A 19191-nucleotide genomic window follows, 5' to 3' on the forward strand; every position below is an offset into this window, starting at 1 on the left:
CAGAGCCCGACGCGGGGCTCGAACTCACGGACCGCGAGATCGTGACCTGGCTGAAGTCGGACGCTTAACCGACTGCGCCACCCAGGCGCCCCGATCATCAACAACTCTTGAGAGGCATAGCGATCATCAACAACTCTTGAGAGGCATAGCGATCATCAACAACTCTTGAGAGGCATAGCTTTTCACTCCACCCTAGGGCCAAAAAAAAAAAAAAAAAATGCCAAAGGCTCTGTTCTGTCATCTATCTGATGGGCTACTCATGCTGGCCTTGTGTGACTGGTACAAGCATTAGGCGCTGCATGGAGTATGCTTAGCGGAGTCTGGCCTGCAGTAAATACACCGTGGAAGCCCGTTCTAATGCACCAGGAAATTAATTGGCAAGTGCTTGCGGGTCGTCTGCTGTGTGCCCGGCATTGCATCAGGTCAGTGGCAACTGGTCCCCCAAATCAACCCTCACGAGCTCACAAGGTGTGGCCGAAGAGATAGGGCACAGCTCACCACAACTCTGCAGCTATACGACGGGGTCGAAGTACCGAATTACAGAGAAAGGGGTTTGCGTCTTCCAAGCAGGAAGCTACCGCTGTGGGCTGAAGATTTCGGGAAAGCTTCATACAGCAAGTAGGGGCTCGAATTGGGTTTTGACAATTTAAGAAATATATTTATTCTCTTTTTATTAGGACGTTTTCCCCCTCTGAATGAAAATAACTATGTTTTTCCTTTTTTAAAAAAAAAACAACTTTATTTTTATTTTAGAGAGAGAGCACAGGGGAGAGGGGCAGAGGGAGAAAGAGAGAGAGAGAGAGCAAGAGAATCTTAAGCAGACTCCATGGTCAGTGAGGAGTCTGACCCGGGGCTCTATCCCACAACCCTGGGATCATGGCCTGAACCTAAATAGAGTCAGATGCTCAACCGACTGAGCCACCCAGGTGTCTCTGTTTATCCTTTCTAAAAATAATATGTAGTCTTGGGGCACCTGGGTGGCTTAGTCGGTTAAGCATCTGACTTTGGCTCAGGTCATGATCTCACGGTTCGTGGGTTCAAGCCCTGCATCGGGCTCTGTGCTGACAGCTCGGAGCCTGGAGCCTGCTTCAGATTCTGTGTCTCCCTCTCTCTCTCTCTCCCCTCCCCCCCCCCCCACTCTCTCTCTCTCTCCGTCTCTCTCAAAAATAAATAAACATTAAAAAAATTTACAACAATAAAGTAAAAAAATAAAAATAATATGTACTCTTTAAAAAATACTTAGACGGGGCGCCTGGGTGGCGCAGTCGGTTAAGCATCCGACTTCGGCCAGGTCACGATCTCGCGGTCCGTGAGTTCGAGCCCCGCATCGGGCTCTGTGCTGACCGCTCAGAGCCTGGAGCCTTGTTTCCGATTCTGTGTCTCCCTCTCTCTGCCCCTCCCCTGTTCATGCTCTGTCTCTCTCTGTCCCAAAAATAAATAAACGTTGAAAAAAAAAATTTAAAAAATACTTAGACAATGCAGTAAATCAATTAAAAAAATCTCAGACCCAGAAATACTATTAATACTTGTATAAAATGCATATGTTTATATATACATATAATTATGTTTGTTTATGTATTTATACAAAAAAACAAGAGCATATATATACATACTGTGTTGTAACAGTATTCCATTGTATGGAAGTTTTATCATTTTTTTTTAACCAAGCCATAATTGCTAGACAGGTGATGTGGGCACAACTCTGTACGTGAACATCCAAATTCTCTCAGTCAGTAACTTAGTGATTTTAGACAAGTTATTGTTGGGTCACTTTCTAGAAATGTTGCGCAAGTCGTATTGATATATATTCGCTTCCACCATCAGTATATAAAGGTTCTCTTTTCCCCACGCCATTCCTGGCAACGAGTCTTGCTGATATTTTATGATTTCCACCAGGATGCAGGCAAAATAAAATTTTTAAAACTTTATTTACTTACTTTGAAAGACAGAACCAGCAGAGGAGGGGCAGAGAGAGAGGGGGACAGAGGATCCGAAGCGGGCTTTGTGCTGACAGCGGAGAGTTGGATTTGGGGCTTGAACTCATGAACAGTGAAATCACGACCCGAGCTGAAGTCAGACACTTAACTGACTGAGCCACCCAGGCACCCCCCCCCCCCCCGTTAAAAGTTATATCTTTCACTTACTAGGTTTTTCTAGACTGCCCTATATTAATGCTGTCACGTGAGACATGATACAGCCATGGCCCCAGCCCTCCCCTCACAGAGCTCAAAGACCACAGGGTTGAGAGACATTGAGTAGTTCTTGGCTCCTCGCTGGCAGCACGGAGCCTGCTTGGGATTCTCTCTCTCCCTTCTCTCTCTGCCCCTACCCTACTTGTGCTCTCTCGCTCTCAAAGAAGTAAACTTAAAAAAAAAAGGTTCCTGTGAACTGTGATGAGGGCAGTTATGGTTCGCATTTCTTTGATTATCCACTCAGGTCCTTAGTAAATGACATGAAAAGGGCCCGTCCGTTGAGGTTTTGTGCTGGTACAACCTCGTGTCTGTCGCTGGACCAAGGAGATGGCTGTTTTCTTTTGCCTCTGTTACCTCATGCAACGATACAGACGATGGGGCAACAAAACACAGCATCCCAGAGGATTTTCTAGGAGAAAAAGATGAAATCAGTTATGCTTTTCTGGCCTCATTTCTAGAACATCCTTGGAAACTTATCTATTATTAATGTCTTGAGGACTAAACCAATCACATGGGGATGATACCCTGATGTGGCATACTTTAATTGCACAACATGGGATAAAATAATAATAATATAAAGTGATGGTGGCAACAACCGGATATCTGTATGAACAAAAAATGAGCCTCCATGCTTTCCTCACACCAGACGCCAAAATTCTCCCAGCATAGGTCACAGACCCCAACGGAAGTGCTGAGACTATGTTGCTTCTCCCGTTAAACACAGGAGAAAATCTTGATGGCGTTCAGTTCGGCCAAGATTTCTCTCACAGAACACAATAACAGAAGCCATCAAAGAAACACTTGATGAAATGGACTTCAGTTTTGAAAATGCTTGCTTTTCAAAAGCACAGTTAAGAAAACAAAAAGGAGGGGTGCGGCTCAGCTGGTTCAGGGTCTGACCCTTGGTCTCAGCTCAGGTCTTGATCTCAGGGTTGGGTGGTCAAGCTCCAGCCCCAGTGTGGAGCCCACTTAAAAAAAAAAAAAAACACACAGAAAGAAAACAAAAAGGAAAGCAGACTGAAAACAGATTTATGCAAAACACGTGTCTGAAAATGGGCTCATATCCAGAATATAGGAAGAATTTAATATCACAACTGATAATAAGAAAAGAAATAAGCGTTAAAAATGGGCAAGAGATTTGAACAGATATTGCACAACAGAAGATTTATGAATGATTAAGAGACGCATGGAAGGGGCGCCTGGGTGTTTCAGTCGGTTGAGTGTCTGACTCTTGATTTTCGCTCAGGTCATGATCCCGGGGTTGTGGGATGAAGCCCCACATTGGGCTCCGTGCTGAGCGTGGAGCCTGCTTGGGATTCTCTCTCTTTCTCTCTCTCTGCCCTCCTCCCCCACTCTCTCTTAAAAAAAAAAAAAAGAAACACATGGAAAGATGTTCGGCATCACTAGTCATCACGGACAGGCAGTTAAGACTAACATGAGAGATCGTTACATAGTCTGGGTGGCTAAGGTTGAAAAGACTGACAGCACTATGTATTGAAGAGGATTTGAGGGATCTGGGGACACAGCAGTCACTTTGGAGGAGAGGCAGGCCATGTCCTATACAGGGTCCTAGTATGGGGCACCTGGGTGGCTCAGGCCATTGAGTGTCTGACTCTTGATCTCAATTCAGGTCTTCAGTCAGTGTTGTGAGTTCAAGCCCCATGCTGGGCTCCACGCTGGGCATGAAGCCTACTTAAAAAAAGCGTCCTGGGGCGCCTGGGTGGCGCAGTCGGTTAAGCGTCCGCCTTCTGCCAGGTCACGATCTCGCAGTCCGTGAGTTCGAGCCCCGCGTCAGGCTCTGGGCTGATGGCTCAGAGCCTGGAGCCTGTTTCCGGTTCTGTGTCTCCCTCTCTCTCTGCCCCTCCCCCATTCATGCTCTGTCTCTCTCTGTCCCAAAAAAAATAAATAAACGTTGAAAAAAAAAAAAAAAAAAAGCGTCCTAGGTATGTGCCCAGGATTAATGAAAACATTTGTTCGCATAAACACTTGCATGCAAATGTTCTTTGCAGTGCTATTCATGTTAGCTCAAAACTGGAAATAATGCAAATGTCTGTCAACCTCTGGACGGATGATCGCGGTATGAATCTACACTATGGAATACTACTCAGCAATGAAAAAGGAACTGCATATTAAGGTGAATATTCAAAATAATTTTGTTAAGTGGAAGAAGCCAGCCATGGAAGGCTACATAGAGCCTGATTCCACTTACATAGACTTCTAGAAAAGGCAAAACTGTGGTGGAAGAAAGATGATCAGTGGTTGCCTGGAGCGAGCATCTGGGCAGGAGATGGACGGCCGCGGGACGAGGGGGAACTGCCTGGACCCCGGAAATGTTCCGCATCCTGGTCGCAGTGATGGAGGTTATATACCGTTTGTAGTTACCTAAACTCGGCAAACCATACACCTAAGAATGAATAGGTTTTATTTGTGTGTTAAAGCCGCGAGAAAAAACATCAGAAAAAAAAAAAATTGATCTTTCTTGGCCCTCTTCAAATGTATTTTCTGCCTTGATATGATTTCTATTTTGAATTAACATGTGGGAGTGAGAAATCGTAAAGTTTTCAGTGTCTTCATCTGGCCCCGCACAAAAGCATCGGAGTCCCTTCTGGTCCTGTGTTGGTCACACTGGTCACCTGTCATCTGCTGCTCTTGTTCTCCAAGCTCCCTCAGGTCAGCAGCTCTGTGGCTTTCATGCCATGCGTGGGGCCCTGGAATCCCTGGTGACACAGGGGCCACCATGCCAGGTTCCTGCTTCCCCTGGTACAGATTCCCTCTGCCTCCCAGGGCATAGGATGGGAGGGCACTCTCACCTCCCTTCAGGAATCTCCCCCAAAGCTCTCCCTTTTCTCCCTGGCATTCTCTCTCTCCTACTGTTACATTTTTCTGCAAGAAAAGCCTTTATCAAATCCCTCAGGCTGGGGGGGGGGGTAGTAATGGCCCCCATCTAGAGGCAGGGGGTGAGGGGAGACATATTGAGTGCCTGGAACATGGCCCAGCCCGAGGGAGCCCTGCGAAGGGGGGCTTCCACTGCCACCAGCCCTGAGTCGGGCATGGGGGTGGGCAGAGGGAGCAAAGCCATCATACTGGAGCTGGAGAGCTTCCTTCCAGGTCATCTGGATGGGAGTTTGGGAGTCGGGCAGGGCCCCCTGGAAAGAGGAGCAGCTCAGGAACTGGTTTCTGTGCCACGCGTGGGTGGGGAAGGTGGGTGAGGCCATGCAGGGGGCACCGGGAATGGGGAGTGTCCTAGGGTCCATCGGCCCTCTTTCCCCCCGGAAGGGAAGGAGACGAGCCTCTGGGGCCCTAAACTGGGCAGAGGACAAAGGTAGCATCAGAGAGTGAGCAGAATAATGGTGCATATTTCTTTCCCCCACTCCTGTCTCCCTCCTCTTCTTCCTTGCTCTCTCCTTTTCTCCTTCTCGGTCTCTTCCCCTTCTCCCATCCCCTCTCTTCCTGTCTCCCGTCCCCACCTTGGTCTAAAAAGCCTGTGAAGAAGAGTGTGCTCTCAGAGGCATGTCATGAGTAACCCACTTGTGTACTTGCGGTTTACCTACCTGTAGAAAATCTGCACCTAAGATCGCCACATGCTGTGGGCAAGTGGTTTTGATTCCGCTCCACAAATATTTACTGTGCTCTGGTTAACTGAGCGCACTTTGTGCCCGTGGTGCCAGAGAGATGCAAACGGGCAAGGCCAGTCCTCGGAGGAGCCAGTCTGGGGCCCCTGGCTGATGTTGGCAGAAGACAAGCCCCCTTTTCCCCAGGATACTAAAGAGCTCTCTGTCTGCCCTTGCCCTGGGCCCACTCCCCTCTCCGACCAAGTGCAGAAAGGGTCATGCCGCCAGTTGTGCAAGGTCTTAAGACAGTCCATTGAAGGCGTAGTCCACAGGAGCGAGGCAGAGCCCTGCCTGCAGGTATTGGAGGGCTCGGTAAATACCTGGCGGTTCACCGCTGACGGCACACGCAAGCTGGAATCGTGATTTCCCGTCGATTTTTCCCTCGCCTGTGAGTTTTCCAAGAGCATCCGTCCAAATAGAACTTGTCTCCTCAACACGTTTTTCAGGACCACACCAGCCTTTGAAACGGACAGGCCCCGGTTTTGTTTGCCTGTTGTTTTCGTCCGGAGAGTAAGTCTCAAGCCTAACGTTCCACCAGGGTTTCGCCAGGTCCCGGGATGAGTACAGTGCTGGTGTGCAAGAGCGCTCGGGGTAAAAGGGAATCAGAAACATAAGGGAAAAGGAGATCCGAAGAGCAACTGGGGGTTGCAGCCAGAAAGACTGTTCCCGAAATGCTTTAGGCTCTGACCTCCTCTGATGTGGACCAGTCTGTGAGCAGTTCTGGCCGATAGACGATGAGCGGAAGTGACGCGAGCTGCTTCTGCGTGCTTTGCTGAGTTGCCCGGGCGAGACTTCCCGGAGACGTCCTCTCCTCAGGCACTGCAACCAGCATGGTTCCAGGTGGGGGCTGCTTCAGCCCCGTCCTCGAAAAATGCCACACGGACGGCTGCTGGCCCACAGCAGGCGTGGTGGAGTGAGCTGGAGTGAGGTGGGAGCCTTAAGCTTCCGAAATTGGGACTCGGTTTTCACTGCAGCCTAACCTGGCCTGTCCTGACTGCTACGTTGGGAAAACAAAAACCCCGGTTCGACAGGCAGTCCTTCCGCATCCTTGCTTCAAAGTTCATAATATCACATCTTCCCCCCCTCTCCTCAGTCTTATCAGTCAACACCGCGCTTTATCTGCTCGGTATGCAGCATATAGCATGAGTGAAAGAGGTGACAAAGTCTTGTGAGACTAGCAACCTACAGAAAACAATGAATCCGCTCCACGTAGGGAAGTTTACAGTGTGATGAGGGAGACAAATAGAACCTTTTCCCTCCCCACTAATGTGTGTAATCACAGGCCATTAGCATTGACCTTCCCTGTGGACTTCAGAGGTGATCTAACCTAACTTTGTAGCCCAAGATGGCATTACTTGTCCATCTCTGACTTCTCTGTACCTACCCAGTGCCAGTCATTAAGCTGAGGACTAGACAGAGACAGAGGTGAGGAAAACCCAGCCTAGTGGGTACAGTGGCCCAAGAGTGGTTTGTACCTAGTGCTCAGAGCACCAAAGAGGAAAGAAGCTATTTCAGGCAAGAAATCAGGGAAGGCTTCTTGGAAGAGGTGGTAGTTTACCTACATAGCCTTACCCCTCACTGTATGCTTGGGCCACTTCTTGACTGATTGTGGGAATGCAAAAATGGACGTTGGGCACGGCTCTCCACCTTCTCCACCATGTGGGCCAACTCAGCCCTCCATGACCCACCAGAGATGCACCTCTGATCTCTCCCTTGGCTCTGTGACTTCGCAGACTGCCTTAGGCATGTCCAGACTTTTGTCCAAGTACAGTGTGGGCTCTGCCCTGGAAGGCCAGAGGCCAGGTGGGTGACCCCTCCCTGCTCTGTAAAACCGGGAGTTAAATGAGAGCCTGACATTCTAGGCGAAGTGAGGCAAGTGCTTATCTAACCATGCTCCCTGCAAAGAATCCCTGCCTTGGTTGGGGTGGGTGGCCATGTGCTCAACTCCCATTCCCAGGCTCCTGTGGGGAGAATCACTGAAGAGTGGCTTTGCTCCGGAGCTTGTTCAGCTCCACAGCCTTTAGCAAGCAGCTCATTCACAAGTGACTACAAATTAATACAGTACAGACCAGTTACATAAATATTGTGCTGTCATTGATTATCTTCTGTAATCAAAGGCAAGGCTGCTGACTTTGTTACTTTCCCTATCACGCAGCTCTGGAGGAAAACTCTGGAGGTTGTCCACGCAGGTTTCACTGCATGTGTCTATTTACAAGTTGTGTCTCTGATGTATTGAGAAGAGGGTAATGCCCCTTGCATTCAGACCCAATAAGTATTTATCAAATGCCTATTATCTGAGCGGCATCGGAAGACATATTCTTATTTCATTATTGAGTTAATAGCAGTAATAATTTGATAATATGACACAAAAGTAGTCTACAATGACATCCCTCCCCCCCATAAATATAATTGTTGGAATTTAAATAATCCTTTAACTTTGAAAAACCCAATGTAAATTTACAAGGAAAATAAAAAAAATATGACAGCCCCTATCTCTTTGCTTACAGAAACCGTGAAGGGCAGAAGAACAAGGTCTTCAATGTTGGGTAGTAGCTAAGTGGACCATCGTAGTCGCCGATTTTCAAAAGTTAGAACGGGGTAGGTGAGCCACTGACGTCTGCACTATTAGCCTGTATCCACTTGATCGATTGTTAACCAACTTAAATGCATGGGGTTGGAAACTGTAAATTACTTCCCACAATGCAGGAAAACAACGCCATCTTTCTATTTACCTGCCAGTGCTAAGGCCGGCTGGATTTTTCCATCGGTTGTTTGAATTCGGCTGACGGTGACTTCGTGGGGGCCACCTCTCTCTTCCACCCTCTGGGACTCGTGTGCACTTGGGAGAATCTGGAGGGAGCTCTACCCTCCGGGAAGCCAGAGTTTTAAAATCGGCAAGCCAGTCCCTTTTGCCTTGTTGAGGGAGAGACTCTGCACAAATACCCGGGAAAGCTCGGCGGTCGCCAGACCCCTGCGGGCAGTGCAGTTTCCCTAACCTTGGCCCCCCAAGTCAGCCGTTTCTAACCCCTTTCCAAAGCGTCGCTCGAGCCCGGGAGTGGTTTGAAAGAAAAAACGAAACCGCCCGTTTGGAGCTTTGGCTAAAGGGCACTCGCTCCCTGGGGGCTCAGGGGCAACTTCTCCATCACCTCGTCCAGGGATTTTAAACAATCGCGGACCACCAGCTCCCTTTACGCTCTCGGTGCCCGACTCGCTCCCTGCCACTTCCCTCCACGAACGCCGGCAGGAGTGGGTGGCAGCACCGAGGCGATTTGATTCGCATTTTCTTTTTTTCCTCCGGGTTTTGTCATGGAAACGCTGACACAACCTCCAGACGGCGGCCGAGCCCGGCCGGGGACTGAGGGCTTTTGGGACCCTGCGGGAGCGCGGCGCGCTCTCCGCACTCCCCGGGAAACAGCTGGACGCGACCAATTCCCGGGTAGGGGCGGGGGGAGCGCGACGCTCCGCCCCGGCGCTCCGGCCCCTCCCTCCTCCCGGCTCTCCGCGGGCTCCCTCCCCTCGCCGGGGGCTGCGAGTTGCATTTGGTAAAACCCAGCCCGGAATATATAGATCATTGGAGCGCAATGAAGTAGCCTTTGGAGCGGAGGGAGGGGGCCCGTCCGACAGCCACAGCGGCCAGCGCAGCAGCGGCGGCGGCGGCGGCACCACCAGCGCTCGCACCCCAGCCGCCCGGCCCGCGAGGAGGCAGCGGCGGCCGCCGGCGGGAGCGGAGGCGGCGGCGGGGAGGCGAAGAGGAGCAGCGGGAGGAGCAGGAGCGCGCAGCCGGCGGGTCCACGCATCTCGGCACTTCCAGAGCAACTCCGGCGCCTTCCGTACCCCTGCCCGGGGCTGGGGGCTCCGAGACCCGCCGCGAAGCCCTCCCGATCGTCCCCCTCCCGAGCCCTGCCCAGCCCTTGCCCTGCGCCTCCCGGGCTCCGCTCCGCGCGGCAGGGTCCCGGCTCCTGCGCCCCGGGCGCGCCTCCCGGACACCCCGGTCCCCGCAGCCAGGACAAAGCCATGAAGCCGGCGCTGCTGGAAGTGATGAGGATGAACAGAATTTGCCGGATGGTGCTGGCCACTTGCTTGGGATCCTTTATCCTGGTCATCTTCTATTTCCAAAGTATGTTGCACCCAGGTAGGGGGCGCGTTAGCGTGGTTTTGTTGGATATTTTCTTCTCTCTCGCGCTCTCGCTCGCTCGCTGGCGCCTGGTTTCTGCCTTTTCCAACCTTACCTCTTCTCCCTCAGCCACCTCGGGACTCCTTGCTGCCCGGACAGGACGAGTCGGGATGGAGAGGAGGAGAGAAGACGTGCTCTCTCTCCTCTCCTTCCTCCCGGCTCCAGGCTGGAGGATGGGAGCAAGGGGGAGCGTTTTTTTTCCCCCCTTTTTTCTTTGTGTCTCTTGTCTGTCTGTCTGCGAGGTAGCAGAGCAAGGTAGAGAGGTTGTGGGCAGCTGCTGACGTGGGGGGCCGGTTTGAAGAGAATGCAACTCCCCGCGGATGCAGCGATCCGTGGATGAAAGAGGCGCCGGGAGGCGGCCGCCCTGCGCCTGGGCGCGCTGCCTTTTCCTTGGGTTGGGGGCTTGGGGGCTAAGGGTGTGCGCCCCGGCGAGGTCGCCAGTCCCTGCTGGGGAGCCTGAGGCTCAGGCTCCCATGTGTCCGGGGCTCAGCGCCGCGCAGAGGTGTAGGAAGAGGCTTGGTGCCCCGCACTGCCTCTCCACTAGGTTGGGGAAGGGGCCAGGCGCCCCTTGATTGCCCCCGGGGTCTGGCTCCTCATTGACCTTGCGGCTGGTGTCCTGGGGCTTCCTTCACCCCGCGCCCCCACCCCAACGGCTCTCCCGACCCTGCGCTGGTCATTGCTCCTGGGTCACGCCTTGGCCGCGGCAGTTTTGGAGGAAACTTTGGCCCGGTCCTGGACTGACCGTCAGGTTGCTTGCCCCTCTCCTGGGTACCGAACATCTGAAGTCCCCCGGAGGGCCCCGGGGCGTGTGGCAGTGAGCCCCTCCCCCAGCCCTCTGTAGCTTAGGCAAGTTACACATCTGAAATCTGGACTGGGGGAGGATCGAGGCTCGCCCCTTCCAAAAGGCGCTAAGGAAAGTTTGGGACCTGGGGAGGGAGGGGCGCCCTCGAGCGCGGCCGCGGGGGGTTCACTGCTCGGCCCCGAAGCCCAACAGGTACAAAAACCTTCCGAGGAGGCTTCGGGGTGATGCGGCTCGGCCGGGGGAGCCGTGGTATCCACACCCCCGCCTCACCCCCGGCCGGCTCCCACTGGGCCACATTGGCTCCGAAATCCTTTTTGCTTTCTTTTTCTTTTCTTTTCTTTTCTTTTTTCTTTTTCTTTTTCTTTTTTTTTTTTTTTACGCCTCCGAGTTGCCTTTCTCAGTACAGCCACAGCAATAATTTGCTTTTATAATTGCAAGGAGGGAGTTGGAAACACATTTCCTTCCAGGGAAATGGGGTTGGTTTTTTTTCTCTTTTGCCTCCCGCGTTCTCCTTTCAGTGTGTATGTATCTAACACTTTCAGCAGACGCAGCCCCGAATTCTTCTAGCTTGCGTTTGGGTGGGTGGCAGAGGAATAAAGCTGTTCTTTCCATCAATCAGGCAGGGCTGCGGGTGTGAGATTCCTTGACAGCGTCGGGGACTGAGCGGCCCCTCTGCCCGGCTCGCCCTGGAGCAGTTGTTCAGGCGGCCAAGGATATGGTCTGACGCTACCACTGGTAACCTCAGGACATCCGAGCCAGCCTTGTAAAAGATGGCTTTTGTTTGCAGTTGGGTATTTTTAGTTTCATGTCAGCAAACTGCAGCCGTGTTTGTCTCCTCACCCAAACCGGTGGTTGGGAAACTTCTAAGGGAATTTAAAAATGGACCTTGCTTATGTTCTGGGCAGCCGGTGCGGTGGTTCCAGTGGGCAAGGCCAGACAGACAGCAGCATTCTGGAGGCCAGGCCAGACTCCGCCCCAGAGACTGGGGGACTGGGTGACGTGCGTGCAAGTGCACTGGGGCTCAACCAGTTTAAACAAAGGGCCCAGGGGTTTGGTCTAGACTTCAGATGTGTGTTTAGGCCGCTTAAAATTTTGCCTGGACAGAACATGCTGGGTAATTCTCTGCAGAAATGCCAAGGACAGGACGGATATTAGTCTCCATGCGGAATGCACTTGAACTTCTCCGTACCTGTTAGTCGTCCAGGTACTGATAATACCCCCACTCGCCATGGTTTTCATGCAGCCGGTGCTTTTTCTTGTCTGAGAATTCGGAAATAACTTTCTAACCAGAGACACCAGGAAGAAGCTTGTCCTCTGCTCTCAGCCTTCGCTTCCCTTCCTGGCCCCATTTCCTTTTAAGAAATGGCATTTGCTTATTATTCATATCTATAGGAGTGTTCTCTCCTGACATGTTTTCCCAGCCCATAGCAAGTTCCACTGTCAATACCTTCTATTGAGTGTGCAACTGAAGATGGTCCAATTGAGAGGTCTTCCTTATGTCGAATTACGTATGGTTCCACGAAAACTCCGTGCCATCAGTTTATTATGACATGGGCCATAAAAATATGCTTCGAAATCAATATTAAACATGTTCCTTTCTCCCCTCCCCCCCATCTTATTAAACTTCACGGCTGATGACAGCTGATGCTAAATCTTTTCTACTACTTTGAATTTCTTTAAAACTTAGCCGGATCTTTGCTTCTTTGAGGATTTGGGGTCGTTGGTGGGATGATCCTTTGGCCTGGCTGTGCCGTTTCAGTCTTGAAAGATCACCCAGGGAGAGGCATAAGGGACCACGCCATGGCACAGATTGTTGCTAAAAATTTGGAGCCCTCCGGTAGGAGTTCCACATTCCTGTATCTGAAATAGAAAAATAGTATTCCGAAAGAAATGGATTCCGGGCTTCATCGGTACCTTGAGAACACCTGGAGTGTGAGAGGTGGGGGAGAAAAAAGAAAGGAGACAGCTGGCGATGGGAGGGCTGGCTGTCTCTCCCTCGGATTCTAATCTGGGGCCCATTGTCTTCTGTACTTTTCTAGTTCCCAAGCAATTCATAAACTTGAGTAGTTGATCTTTAATTTGGTTGGAGGGTTCAGGAGAAGTGGGCCTTGTCAGTAAGGCAGCTTTCTTTAGATCTCTGACATCTGAGTTATAGTCCTTGTTTATGTCAGGTTTTTTTTTTTTTTTTTAATGTCTTTTTTTTTTTTTTTTTTTTTTAAGAGAGAGAGTGTGTGCACAGCTTGTGCATGAGTGGGAAGAGGGCAGAGGGAGGGAGGGGGAGAGAGAGAGAGAGAGAGAATCTTAAGCACACTCCATGCTTAGCTCAGAGGCTGATGGCGGGGCGGGGGGGGGGGGGGGGGCTGTGCACTTGGTCCCATGACGGTGGGATCCTGACCTGAGCCAACATCAAGGGTATGGTGTTCAACCGACTGAACCACCCCGGTGCCCCATGATTTTATTTTTTAGTCATCTCTACACCCAGTGTGGGGCTTGAATTTACAACCCCAAGATCAAGAGTCCTGCACGCTCTACCGACTGAGCCAGCCAGGCACCCTGGGATCAGGTTTTAGCCCCATCCTAATCCCAGTGTTTTACGCAGTGCCTGACACATAGTAGGTTCCCAATAAAATATTTGCTGGGGAAAAGCACGAATAGCTCAGCTCCAGAAGACCCGCTTCTCTGGTTTTCAGGAACGTTATCAAGCCTTGCCAACAATGCTGTGTCTGTGAGTCTGGGTCCGTGTGGTGGGCACCCTTCCCTGCCTTCCTGGTCTCTGAGAGCCCCCGCACACATGGATTTGGTTTAAGTCTTTGTACCCCAGGTGGAGCATTCCCCGCGGCCTAGATTTGCTGCCCCGAGGTCCCGAGGTATGAGGCAGTTGGGGCACTGCTCGGTGTCCTGGGTACTGGGGGAGCTTGGCCTCCATTAGCCACTGACTCAAAGAAACACGTCCACAGGACAAACCCCTTTTGTGGGTGTGAGCAGCCCCCGAAGTGGGTGAGGACGGAACCACATGCTAGCGGTTTCTGCACACATTCGAGTCCATCAGCGAATGCGTCCTGTAAACGTGCATCCTGTACAGTAAACTCTCTTGCCTACCTGCCCCGGACAGCTGGGCTTTGATGGAGCTGTGCTCTGCAAGGCAAAGCGGAGGAGGCCCCCGGGGCTGCATTTGTGCCCAGTGTGTGAAGAGAGTTCCTCCGAACCTTCCTTTTGTGTCGCTCCCTAGGATTGTGGTTTTGTTCGAAATCTCCTGTTCAAAGAAGAGAAGCCTGCGGAGGAGAAAGCCTTTTCTCTCTCTTTCTCTTCCTCTCTTTTTTTTTTCTCCTGCCGTATGTTTACTTTCACTGTTGCCTGGGATTTCTTTGCCTTGGTCGAAGGTATTGAAAGATTATACCCTTTATTTAAAGACTTCTTGGGTTACCCCTTTGTGGTTGTACTTGATTAGATTGAATGTGCAGTGCTTTTGTGCTATGATTTTAATCTAATTGTAAACATAATATGTGCTCATTTTAGGAAATTTAGGAAGTGTAGAAGAGAAACCATCATTTAGTATTCCACCACCCAGAGGCAACAGGTGCTTTTATTCTATGTATTGTAGAATATATATGTTAAAAAAATAGTTGAGATTATATCATGCCTTTTGTACCTGTTTTGATGTATTTTAGACAAATGCATCATTATGGTGACTAGTTATTATGTTTAAAGACAACATTTAACCTCAACCTTTTTAATCTATCGATTTGCATATGTCTCTGCCGTCCCCGCCCCCCGCCCCACTTTGCAGGATGTCAGTCCTGTATCATTTTTATTACTTTTTTTTTTAACTGCACACGAATCTTTTTGCTTATACATGAAATGAATTTGGACTCACCGGTTTGTAGGGCCGGTTCTTAGGTTATCTCTCTGGAGTTTCCTTTTGCAAAGGCAGCAGGAGGGTCTCAAATAGGAGACTGTTATGAATCCTGAAAGCAGCCATTAAATAACTGAAGGCTAAGTCCTGTCCAGTATGGGGACTCCCTTTGGTGGTTGAAACGTTTGCACCTCGGTGAGGCATTGTCATGGCCGCATTAAGAGGAGACAGATACACGTAGGCAGTTTCCTCCAACAGTTACAGCCACTGCTCAGGAGCTCTCATTTCATTGCTTTCTGAAATAAAAGTGGTGGTCAGCGGAGGGGTGGCTGGAGATGTCCGTGGGGCAGGGGACGTGGGGATCCATCCTGCAGCAGTGGGGGCTGCGGTTTAGATTTATCTGGTTGGAAAGCCATTTTGCTTATGACAGCTCTATCAGCACAGCCGTTTAAAAACAGGAAGTCAAACACTTACAAGTTCAGGCCCCACCCTTTCCCCCCTCTTAAAATCCACCCACAAGACCCACCTCCTTAACCTGGGGAGGGTAGGTGAAAAAGGCCTTGTGAAAGTCATCGCCAGCAGGCATGTAAGTCCGAATTCTTGGAAAAACCAGCATTGTTTTGCTTACTCATTTTTTTCTTTTTCGTTTCTTTTCTCTTGAATTTCGAGACCCTATCTTTATCACAAGAGGAAGGCACATCTTCCTCTGAGGTCATTGAATAGTCTGATCTATCAATTAAAAATTCCTGGAAACTTATTTGACGCGTCTGAGATCAAATATGATTGATCAAAATTTACAAGCTGAGTTGTGCTTTTTTTTTTTTTCTCTGTCTCTTGTCTTTCTCTCTTCTACTCGGTGCCAGGCCCTGGAGGTGGGTCTAGGCACTTGGGGGATTCAGTATGGATTTTGGCCCCCAGGGAACTGACAGCCAGACTTGAAGCAAATGCAGAAGTAAAAAAAAAAAAAAAAAAGTAGGCCTGTCAGGCGGTGTGGAGAAAAACAAAGCAGGGAGAGATAGATGGGGGGCAGGGCTTGCAATAGAATATAAAGGTAATTAGGGAATGCCACTGGTGGGATGACCTTGGAGAGCAGAGACCTCAGGGAAGGGAAGGAGCCATCCACGTGTCCATCCCAGGGAGAATGTCCCAGGCATAGAGCAGCAGAGGCCTGCCCCTGAGGTGGGAACTTGCCAGACAGGCAGCACTGAGTGTTCAAAGCAGAGGGAAGGGGCTGGAGCAGAGTCTGCTTCGGGGCCTGGGGCAGGCTGGGCGGGAGGTGAGGAAGCTTCTTACTTGCACCTTTATCTTTGGGCAGCTGGTCCTGAGCTTTGGTAAAGGGGTCACTGCACTAATCCCGTTTCTCCTCACCCCACCCCCCCCCCCCCACTAGACCACAAAGTGGTAAAAGAGATTTGAGAAACATTTTAACGGAACTGGTGTTGGGAAAGTCTTCAACAAAACGTTCGGGGTGCGATCCATGGCATTCACGACTACAAAGCGCGGTCGCACCCTGACTTCTGCGGGCACTCAGTAAGGGCGTAGAGAGGGACTGGGTTGGGGGCTTGGTGATTTGGACGTGGAAGGCCTGGGTCCTGGGGCAGGGCTCCTCTGCTCCCTAACCCCATCAATGACCGCATTCCCTCCATTCTGAGAGACTCATTTTTTTCGCAATTTCGTAGCGATGAACTTTGACGGTGTCGTCATCGATGGCTTCTTGGCACCGTGCCATGCTTCTGTGGCCAGGCTTGTTCTTTCTCATTGGGACACAGAGTGGCCATTGTCTTAGAGTTGATGCCCTCGGAGGCGGCCACCTCTGTAAATTGGGAAGGTACTTTTTGCAAACCACGGCACACCCCGTGACCTTAGTAAGGTGATGGGAAAGGGCATTCCCCTAAGACGCAGGTTCCAGGTGAGGGCCCAGAAGTGCCTGATCAGCCCTGACTGTGGGCTTCGTGAAGGCTCGGCCAGCACGTAGGCCCATAAGCCTTTTCTGCTCTGCCTGGGGGAGCTCGTACCCATTTTCAGAGGCTTGGGGCTTGCAGTTCATATCTCTCTAACGTTAACTGATAGGGGTCGGGAAGAGCCCGAATGGGAAGGGTGGCGAAGTGACTTATTTAACCCGGGGCTCGACCCTGGAAGTTCCAACAGAAATAGGTGTAGACGTTTCTTGGGGAGACTATCACAGTGTGGATTTTAGTTTCTTTCATGGCCACTGAGCTCACGTGGCCTTTATAATTTCTCTGGCCCTTTAGAAATGTAGTTGTTTGTTCGCGTGCGCGCCTTCTTTAGATTTATCAGGGCACGGATTCTGTCTCCGAGGTTGGCCCGGAGGTCCTTCGGAAACATTTCAAGAGTAAACAAGAGTAAACATTTCATCTCAAAGACACCTGCTCCCTCCTGTCCCCTCCTTACCTGAATGTCTAGAGCCCAGAGGGAAGAGCTGGGCTGCTTTGCCCAGACAGCTTCCGGGTGGTCTCTTCCATTTGTCCTCTAAATCTCTCTGCTCTCCTGCTCTACAAGGATTCGGAGTTCAGAGCTGGAACTAAAAAATGGTCTAAGTATTTTAAGCAGAGGGTATTTAATGGAGGGGATCTGGTGCTTATGAAATTGCTGGGGGCAGCTGGAGGCATAGGGCTCTCCGCCGAGCCTGCAGGAAGGAGCCCCAGTTGATAGTACATGTAATTATTTGTGAACAGATCTATATTGGCTGCTCCAAACCGACCCCCCAGGAGTGCAGCTGTCTGTCTCCAAGACTGTCCCGGAACTCCTGAGTCTGAGAACAGACTGAGGCTACTGAGAACCAGGGGTCAGAAATCCTGGTTCCAGAGTTGGAATGATTCCCCACTGCAGCTGCCTCTTGACACCCAGAAGGACAGAGGGAGGACCTTGTCATGCTGTTGTAAAACCTCTCCTGTCCCCATCACCACATTAGCCTGCGAAAAAACCGCCCAGAAGGCAGGAAGTTGGTCTCTGCCTCATGTCTTTTTTTTTTTTTTTTAAGTATATGTATGTGTGTATGTATTTAGAGAGAATGCAAGTGGGGGAGGAGCAGAGAGAGAGAGAGAGAGAGAGAGAGAGAATCCCAAGCAGTCTCTACACCGTCATCGTCGAGCCCAGTGTAGGGCTTGAACTCACGAACTGTGAGATCGTGACCTGAGCTGAAACCAAGAGTCAGATGCTCATCCAACTGAGCCATTCAGGTGCCCCTCACGTCTGCTTTCTTTTTTTTTTTTTTTTTTTTTTCAACGTTTATTTATTTTTGGGACAGAGAGACACAGAGCATGAACGGGGGAGGGGCAGAGAGAGAGGGAGACACAGAATCGGAAACAGGCTCCAGGCTCTGAGCTATCAGCCCAGAGCCCGACGCGGGGCTCGAACTCACGGACCGCGAGATCGTGACCTGGCTGAAGTCGGACGCTTAACCGACTGCGCCACCCAGGCGCCCCTCACGTCTGCTTTCTAAGTCTTGAGTGAGTGCTTCTGTTTGGGGAAACCAAATTCACAACCAGAACCCTGGCTTCAAGAAAGCCTGGCCAAGTATGGCTTTTGCAGCGTAAGAAGGCCTTCTAGAAGAAGGGGTAGTGGAATGGATGATGAGCAAACATCCACAGTAGTCAACCACACATTGGTACACTGTTGGTGAACCATCCTTGAGGAGTCATTCCCAATATGTTTTGTTTATAGATAATTTATATGCATTACCACCATCATCCAAATATCCAGCGTAAGGATATTTCTAGACTTTCTACGAGTAGTGGTTGTAAAACCACAAGTTCATTATCCTCTGGTTAATTCTGTTGGCCGACACCTTGTGCACTCCCGATTCTGCCATCGTTTTTACCTTGTAACGTGGCAGATGGAGACTCGGAGGAGTGCGTGCGCATTGTGAGTATTCGTGTGCTGTGGTTTCTTGGCGGGGATCTTTCTAAGCCTCCATTCCATTTTGTGAGGATTGGTTTAGGTGACAGTAGATAATGTAATCTGTACATCTACTTACGATTCGTTGTAAATGGCGAGCCATGAAATATGCCGGAGCAATGAGATCACGGAAACAGCCACAGAGTCCCTTCACTTTGTGGCTCTCCATCGTCCTCCTCATGACACCAGTGTTTCTTTTTTTCTTTAGAGAGAGAGAGAGAGAGAAAGAGAGAGCGAGAGATTGAGCGGGGGAGAGGGGCGGAGAGAGAGAGAGATTGAGCGGGGGAGAGGGGCAGAGGGAGAGGGAGAGAGAGAGTCTAAAGCAGACTCCACACTCAGCACAGAGCCCGACGTGGGGCTCTATCCCACAACCCCTGAGCCGAAATCAAAGGTCAGACACTGAATCACCTGAGCCACCCAGGCACCCTCACCTGTGTTTCACAAAAGGCATGTTAAGTTGTTATGATGGGTTACGTGGAAGTGTTTGTGTTGATTTCTATTTTCAGCATTAAAGTTCTTTTTTTAGACTAAATATAAATGAAAGACGTAACGTTGCCTTCCCAGGGCCCTAGTGTCCACTAGACTTTGGAACTCCAGGTCTGGACTTGTCGCGAGTATAACCGGTGACTGCTAGGCCCACC

The 19191-nt window shown here is 50.6% G+C and overlaps 1 protein-coding gene and 1 long non-coding RNA gene across 3 annotated transcripts in view; one reads left to right on the plus strand and one right to left on the minus strand.

Annotated features, from left to right (window-relative positions):
* Positions 1-2536: 2536 nt before the first annotated feature.
* Positions 2537-15126, minus strand: LOC123592191. Its single transcript, XR_006709624.1, has 2 exons — positions 14654-15126; positions 2537-2601 (listed from the first exon to the last, which is right to left on the minus strand). It is a non-coding gene; the product is annotated as an uncharacterized LOC123592191 (long non-coding RNA).
* CHST11 (carbohydrate sulfotransferase 11) overlaps positions 9106-19191 on the plus strand; it is a 265297-nt gene continuing 255211 nt past the window's right edge. The window contains exon 1 of one of the 2 annotated variants that reach the window (XM_045467217.1): positions 9106-9935. In XM_045467217.1, the coding sequence (XP_045323173.1) occupies positions 9818-9935 (118 nt within the window). In that variant the 5' untranslated portion in view covers positions 9106-9817. The remainder of the gene's footprint in view (positions 9936-19191) is intronic. The other variant, XM_045467218.1, reaches the window with a different exon arrangement.

The sequence above is a fragment of the Leopardus geoffroyi genome, chromosome B4 (assembly GCF_018350155.1).
Source record: "Leopardus geoffroyi isolate Oge1 chromosome B4, O.geoffroyi_Oge1_pat1.0, whole genome shotgun sequence".
NCBI lineage: Eukaryota > Metazoa > Chordata > Mammalia > Carnivora > Felidae > Leopardus > Leopardus geoffroyi.